Genomic DNA, 8021 nt, shown 5'->3' with positions numbered 1-8021 from the left:
TGTGTGTGTGGGGAGACCACAAACAAAGTGGTTTTAAACAGACAGTGGTCAAAGACGCCCAAAAGTGCTTCACACTGGTGTAATAAAAGCGTAAGGTTACACTTTTTGGCAGATTAGGACAGACAGCCAGGGGAATCACAAGTTGCCAGCTTCCCCCCCAGACAAAAACACCTTTCTCTAGGCACAGGAGCCGGCGGCCTGGCCTCTAGTCAAAGAGGTCTTTGCAGACCAAAATTTCATTCACGTTTGCCGGGAGACTGTTTTGTCTAAAACATGCCATGTGTGTTTGTAATTTTTGGAGAGTGTTAGGAGCGTGCAGATGGACTGACTTAAATGGACTGAAGTCTGAAATTCAATGAAGTTTAAAGAAAGCCACAAGATTTTTCTTTCTTCAACATCATAATATAACAGTTAATTTCCCTTGAATAGACACAAACACAGTGTGTTCAAAATAAATACTACAATAAATCCTGAAAACAATATTTTATTTAAAAATTAAAAATGACATTTGATACATACAATTAAAGTGTAATAAATAAATATATTTATTTACATAAAAACCCCAAAATGTATCCTCCCTCAATCCGCAGCTAAATCGAACCGTTTGTTTGCTTCTTTGTAGGTTTAGTGTAGAGTTTAGTTGTACCCAGATGATGTCTGACCTGTCTGGCACAAACAGACGAATATAAAGAATTAAATGGCCTCTTTTACAGTCTCTTAAATGGACATAGACAAGTGGTCCCTACTGAGGAATCTTTGAAAGACAGTTTATTCATTTTGGATAGATAATACGTCTGCTGATTTTTTGTGACTCATAAACCTTCCAGCTGGGTTTGATGAATCAAATCCAGTCTTGGTTATTTCTCTTTTCTTTTCAAATGAACTCTTCTTGTGATGGAGATTCTTCGCTGTCACAATCCTTATCTTGCCATGCGTCTTTAAAAATCAATCGGGCATCATGCTATCCCTGCAAATAAGTTGTCCAAGGCATACTTGGCCTGCTGGGAGGTCGTATAACTGTTGTCACTTTCAGAGTGCTGTTAACAGACACAGTTTCTTGCATTACATGGTGCGTGGCCGGGATTTGTGTAATGGCAGGCCAGGACCACAGGTCCGCATCCAGGGTTTTTGAGGAGTAGTCCAGATAGTCCGTGCTTTTTCCTTCATCTGAGGCTGTGAAGTTGAGAGAAGGAATGTAATTAACATGATGGACAATCTCTGGAAAGTTAAAGGTATAATTCACCCAAAAATGACAATTCTGTCACCATTTAATCACCCCCATGTTGTTCCAAACCTGTATGACTTTGTTTTCTTCTGTTAAAGAAAAAATGTACTGGTAGCTATTGCAATTAGTGCAATTGCAATGAATGAGGACTGAGGCTTTAAAACTGATTCTTAATTTAAAAGTCTATTATAAAGTATTAACTACTGCAGAATTATTAAAGTACCATAAAAGTGGTCCATACGACTCAAACACTATATTCCAAGTCTTCTGAAGTTTTATGAAAAAAAGTGTAAGTGAAGGAGATTATACAGTTAATAATATTACAAAAGTGCTGTAGAATTTCATAAATAATCTAAAACAAACAAGATGAGTTCTGGAGATTTGATAATTGCTACAAGTGAATTATTTCCAGTGAACTGATAACTGTTACAAACTAATCATTGAAAGGCAAGTTCAATTCGCGGCCAAACCATTCAGCCCTGTGAACTGAATCAAGTAATTCACTGAAAAGATCTGACTCAAATGAATGTTTCTGACAGTCTGACATTGAAGCTTATCTTATGAGCTCTTGACAACAGGCCAAGGAGAGCTAGGATGGGTATTTTTAGAGAAAAACAACATATTATGGTTTGTTTCTCCAAAGTTGAATGGATTATTAATATAGGGGTTTAATATAATTTTTCAAGCTTGATAGATCAAGTCCCCACTTGCTTCTTTCACATGAAAAAGAGCAATCAGTACCACACTAAAAAAGTCAAATATTTTGTTCCACAGTACAACAAAGTCATACAGGTTTGGAGATGACATGAGAGAAAATAATGACAAATATTATTTTGAGTGAACAATCCCTTTAAATGCTCACTATGAGACTGTTTGTCATCTTAAAGTAGCTTTCAGGGTGAGGATCACCTCTACAGCTTCGCTCAGATAAAAAGATGCATCATACACAGCAACAGAGGGTGTAGCATTTGAGTTTGGCTGCGTTACGTCCCGTCCCGGCATAACGGTTCTTCTTGGGGAGCAGCAGAATGAAGGACACAGCCAGTGACACATGGTAGAAACTGTGGACATAAGCGTAGTCCCACTCCTGCAGGTATAAATGAGCAAGTCATTACCGCTGTTACGCAAACATGCTTTTCTAACAAACTGTGTAATGTGTTTCTCTAGTTGTAGTAGAGCTGCACATTTATGTTTTTACCTCGAAATAGAAGCGAAGCATCAAAGCAAGAGCACCGAAGCAAAACCCTGGCCCCACTTGTTGAGTGTAAACACTTTTGTCTGGATAAAGACCTTTTTTTTCCTTCATTTTTTGTAACTGGAGCAAAGCAAAACAGTATTGTAAAACCTTGTGAAAGCATTTGTGGTAGATAATAAAAGTTTGAGTTTCCATGTTGTCAATATGAGCAAAACACAGTTCCTCGTCAAGTTTATTTGGAGCTCTGCTCTTAAAAGCACCATAAGAACAGCATCTGATGTCTCTCAAACTCACCCATTTGACTGTTATCATAAAGACAGCTGTTCCAATGGGGCCGGAGTAGATGCCGTAGCCTAAGCGGTCCTGGTAGATTCTCACAGCCGATGTCAACACCCCAAACATGGTGAGCGAAGACCTCTTGGGTTCATCGAAATCTCCCAGTGCTGGATAAGAGCAAATGGACACGTATCTTTGACATGACACCACAGAATGCAAGTTATAAACACTTGTCACACTGCTCACGAAAAATAGTATCCTATTTTAAATCACTTTGCTTGGCTGTTTGACCTGCGTGGGAGTGCATTTCTACTGTATGTCATACTTTGATTAAGATTTGCTCACCATGAGGATACAGAGATGCTATTTGCTTACCTAGTAGCGTGACCCACATGGAGATAGCTGTGCCATACACGCTGAAGTACTCCAGGATCTCATACTTCATGAAACAGAGAATGGACAAGCCTGGACCATCACATGCATGGTAAATCTGAGCACAAATGGAGAAAACACATGACTGCTAAGTCACCATAAAAGAAAGGTTTCGGCTGAGAACATAAATGTAAATTTAAAAGGCTCTAAGATAGATTAGATGAAACTTTCCACGTTCTTGTCTGGAAAAAAATATGAAGAAGGCCTTTTTGCCTTCAGTAATGCTATCAGGCTGAACAAACTACAGTAGCCTAAGTTTTGTAAATGATTTTTCATTGTTTGTTTGGTAATGAGTTGAGAATTTAGGGCCAGTTCACATAGAATGTGTTTCGTGTTCCAATGGTCTTTTTTATTGCTTTGTACTTAAAGCTTGATGGACGTCATTAACAATTGTGCCATGTCTCAAAGCTTTTTTTACAGTTGTGTACATGTGCAGCATATATATCTAGGGTTAAATGTAATATATAAAATAAGTGAATAAATAAAAAAATTCTTCATTTATGCCTTGCACTTTCTATGTAGGTGTTTTTTTGTTTTTTGTTTTTTCACATTTTTGACCATTTCGTAGTCTTGCTGCTTTTTTAACACAATAATGTACATTGTGAATGGCCCAAGAAAGTATTATATACTGAAGTATATTGCATTTATCAATCAGTCAAATAACCAATCCCAGATTTGTCTTCGGTTAAAATAAAAATATCACACCTAGTATGTCTATGTAGGTTTGTAAACAGAAAATTTTTAAGAGGAATGTCAGGTTAAAATAAGTTCTACTTTTAAAAACTTGTCTCTAGACTGTCTTTGTTCCATTTTTCCTATATTCAGTTTTTTAAACGCAAGACCATTTTCTGTGTAAACGGCCCCTTAGATACAAGAATATCAATACTAATAAGAGACACACAAGCTGTAAAGATGAAGAGCGTAGTACTGTATATTTCTCCACGTCTATAACATTAATAAAAAAATATCTATTCTCTTACCGCCACAAAGAACATTGTGAAGAAATAGACCATGGCCTCCATGTGGAAACCCCTCTTGGCAGCAACACTGGCTGCAGGCAGGAACACCAAACTGCTGATGGTGGGCAGCAACATCTTGGCGATAAACGCTCCCATTGTGACTCAAATAAAAGGCCTCAGGATTTCTGGAAAACTTGGAAGAACTTAAGAGACTGTCTGCTTTTTTCAAACCACCAGGTCTTCTGGAGAAGTGACCAAAAGAGAGACTGAAGGGGCGACTCTCACACACTCACAACCTCCTCCAGAGGATCTTTAAAGTTTAAATGGCTCAGAGGGGTCTGTATGTGCACTGTCATCAGGACAGCAGCTGTCTGCATGATGACTGGGAGAGGCCTCCAATCACATGGCATGCTTCTGTCACACATGTTTGGGATTGTAGAACAACAGCAGTGGGACAAAAGTCAAGCCATTTATAGTGAACTTCACAATCTATGGAGTCAATTCTGAGTCAAAGTGTTTCCACAAAATAGGAAAAAAAGGAAAAAAGTCCTTGCGTGCCCTTGGGCATACAGAGAATTCTTTGAAATGTATTTTTCTTATACTGGTCAGTCTGGGCGGAGATGTGTTGAGTCTCAGACACTGAGTTTCTCATGGGTGAATCGATCCTCAGCAGTGGCTATAGAAACAACTGTCTCTTTTGGGTTATTGACATTGGCCTCGAGAAAGCACCTGTATGCGTCATTGCAAATCTGTGTTTGACGTGAATGTGGTTCTGAGGGTAGAAAAATGTGAATGGTTAAGATGAGGTGTAGGTTTAAGATGTTGTGTTAGAGACCAGTGAGTCTTGCGTAGACCCATACCAGATGTACTGATAGACCAGGAGCCTATTAAACGAGTGAAGGGAACCCAAGAACAAATTCTCACTTTGTACTGGACACATTTCATGTGGTCGAAATATGTATTTTATATCTTTTAAATCTCTTATTTTATGCATCTAAAATGTCCGTATTTAGTCTACAGAAACGTATCCATCAGCATCCATTTAATTCTGAGTAAATGGCAGAAAAGAAATAAAAACAGATGTCAATGACACGTCCAATCCAAATGAAAAAAGGAAACAGATGTGACTTAGTGACGTTTCTCCAATTTAAACTATTGTTTTTGAAATTTAGCACATTAAATGACAGCAAGATGAACTGTTAATGCTGGTGTTCTTGCATTGCAATGGGACGATTTAACCTACATATGCAAAGACGTGTCCATTGTCTTATTTCAGTATCCTGTGGCTTTTTTGATGTGGCTTTAACGACTTGCTAATTAAGACTTCACACAGTCCACAACAGTTAGGAAAGTCCTTATTTTGTTATTTTGAGCACTAGGGAGAGTCTTGCTATGGACTTTGTGGCCAGTCAGTCACAGCTGTTCTTCTCTCAGCTGTTGCACCTGCGAGAGGAACACAAAGAGTGCAGTGTGCTGAGTGTTCCTCACGCCCGACATTCTCTAAGTGACTGTAACGTGAGATTACAGAGAGATTGCAAACCTCAGATTTCTTGACTAGTCACTGTCCTAGAAAGGCTAAGGAATGAGGAGTCAAATTTGGGGTCATGTGCTGAAAGTGCAACATCCCTGCTTTCACTCGTCCATCTCACTGTGGCCACATTCTTGAGTGACACAGCGACTGAAATTAGCCTTAGTCAAGTAAGTTTACAGTCATAAAGTTTATTAAATGCATGTTTTCTTAACTTTTTTTTTTTGGTATGCAACCCATTTTTTAGGTTCCAGAATTTGAGGCCTTTCAGTGACATTCTGGTGCAAACTCATTTGCAGGATCGTTATATTAATACAGGCGTTGAAATCTTCTGCACTTTCATCTGACTCCCAGAACCTCTGGTCTAAGGCATGAGAATTTTAGAATGGATTCACTGTTGGCTTAAAAATCTGTATATTATCTTTATCAACTGACTGAAATGAGAGCCTGAGAAAATGATCATTATTCACTATCTGGAAAACAATAAAGGTAACTTTTCTTTAAATGATAAACAGTTCTCAGTCTCAACAGTTTCTTCCAGACTTTTCTGGTTTTCTGCAGCATTATCCATTTTAAACATAGTACCAAAATAATTAAGAAATGTAATAAAAAATGTACTTTTACCTATTTATGTATAATAAAAATATCATGTTTTTTTCAGCTGAAAATGAGAAAAAGCTAGTTTCTGTACTTTCTGTTCAATCCTGTTATACACTCTTAAAAATAAAGGTGCTTCAAAAGGTTCTTCAAGCGATGACATAGAAGCACCATTTTTGGTTCCACAAAGAACCATTCAGTCAAAGCTTCTTAAAGAACCATCTCTTTCTTACCTGTCACAGTGTCTGGTCTGTGTTTCCCTGGTCTCACTTCCCCATAGAGTCACCCCACTGCAGGCACTACATTTACCACAAGCCTTTGTCCCATTCATCACGTTAATTGCACACCTATTAATCGCACTCAGCTGTTCCCACTTTCATTGTTTTCACCTGTCCATATATACTCTGTTTGTTTCTATCTGTTTCATGGAGTCCTTCTTTTATGTCACCCTGCTTTCTTGTGTTCCCTAGTGTTTTTTGTGTTTCTTGTTTTTTGGAAAGCTCTTCTGTTATTGACCTTTTGCCTGTTGGATTTAGATTTTTGGATTACCCTATTAAAACACTGCAATTGGGTCTCTCGTTTCGTGTGTGCATTCGTAACAGAAGGACTCCATCGTGCCCAGATCCAGCAGTGTGGGATTTCGTATCCGTTCCCCAGCCAGCATGGAGGAGCGGAGGGGGAGGCTCTTGAACCTAACCACCCTCTGTCAAAAGGGGAGTGAGGTGGGTGGTTTAGATCAGAATTTTTTGGATGATGGCAGTACGGCTGGGATATAATGATGAGGCACTATTTAACGCCTGCCTGGTTGACCCTGTGCCTGAGTGGGAGATGAAGGGGCTGGAGATCCTGGACTTTTGGGGGTTTACCAGGTACCTACACCATCGTCCTCAATGGGAAGAGGGCTGCCAATCCAGCATCACAGCACAAGATGGCCACCAGTCCAGCGCCACTGCACAAGAGGGTCGCCAATCCAGCGTCACAGCAAAAGATGGCCACCAGCCCAGCGTCACAGCACAAGGTGGACGCCGGCCCAGCATCACTACACCAGATGGCTGCAGCATAGCACCACTGCACAAGATGGCAGCCACAGGAGACCTTCCAGAGTCGCGTCAGGCCCCGTGGACCCTCCAGAGTCGCGTCAGGTCCCCACTGATCAGGTCCCCGCTAATTTACCAGAGTCTAGTCAGATCACCATTGACCGTCCTGAGTCAGGTCAAATCACCATTAACACCCATGAGTCAAGCAAAACCACAGTTAGACCTCATGAGCCAAGTCAAGTCACTCTTGATCTCTGTGAGCAAAGTCAAGTCACCAATGATCTTCATGAGCAAGGTCAAGTCACCAATGATCTTCATGAGCAAAGTCAAGTCACCAATGATCTTCATGAGCAAAGTCAAGTCACCAATGATCTTCATGAGCAAAGTCAAGTCACCAATGATCTTCATGAGCAAAGTCAAGTCACCAATGATCTTCATGAGTCAAGTCAAGCCGCAGTTGATCTTCCTGAATGAAGTCAAGCCACAGTTGATCTTCCTGAACCCAGTCATATCACCATGGATCTACCAGAGCCTTGTCACGTCTCAGCTGAACTTCCAGAGCCTCGTCACGTCTCAGCTGAACTTCCAGAGCCTCGTCACGTCTCAGCTGAACTTCCAGAGCCTCATCACGTCTCAGGCGAACTTCCAGAGTGCTCGTCCTATCCTGTCATGGCCATGGAGGACATCCATGAACTCACCGCCTGCCCTGTCATGGTGGCCATGGTGGCCATCTACCATCTCATCATGGCCACGGAGGCCATCCTTAACCTGT

General features: G+C 40.4%; 1 protein-coding gene across 2 annotated transcripts; it reads right to left on the bottom strand.

Moving 5' to 3' along the window:
* Positions 1–468: 468 nt before the first annotated feature.
* On the bottom strand, positions 469–4422 carry LOC132140337 (protein myomaker). 2 transcript variants are annotated; one of them, XM_059549130.1, is made up of 6 exons: positions 4109–4422; positions 3072–3186; positions 2715–2863; positions 2424–2540; positions 2135–2312; positions 469–1173 (listed from the first exon to the last, which is right to left on the bottom strand). In XM_059549130.1, exons 1-5 carry the CDS (start codon positions 4241–4243, stop codon positions 2166–2168), a joined length of 663 nt encoding a protein of 220 aa, XP_059405113.1. In that variant the 5' UTR covers positions 4244–4422; the 3' UTR covers positions 469–1173; positions 2135–2165. The 2 variants fall into 2 exon arrangements, with proteins under 2 accessions (XP_059405113.1, XP_059405112.1); XM_059549129.1 differs by having other exon boundaries at positions 2172–2312; positions 4109–4420.
* Positions 4423–8021: the final 3599 nt, after the last annotated feature.

The sequence above is a fragment of the Carassius carassius genome, chromosome 5 (assembly GCF_963082965.1).
Source record: "Carassius carassius chromosome 5, fCarCar2.1, whole genome shotgun sequence".
NCBI lineage: Eukaryota > Metazoa > Chordata > Actinopteri > Cypriniformes > Cyprinidae > Carassius > Carassius carassius.
This window is presented reverse-complemented; position numbering and strand designations above follow the sequence as displayed.

Coding starts and splice junctions, on each gene's coding strand:
- LOC132140337 (XM_059549129.1), bottom strand. CDS start 4,243: ATGGGAGCGTTTATCGCCAAGATGTTGCTGCCCACCATCAGCAGTTTG. Junction 2,864..3,071: donor CATGTGGGTCACGCTACTAG/GTAAGCAAATAG, acceptor GCTCTTATCCAG/CACTGGGAGATTTCGATGAA. Junction 2,541..2,714: donor TTATGATAACAGTCAAATGG/GTGAGTTTGAGA, acceptor GCTTTGCTCCAG/TTACAAAAAATGAAGGAAAA.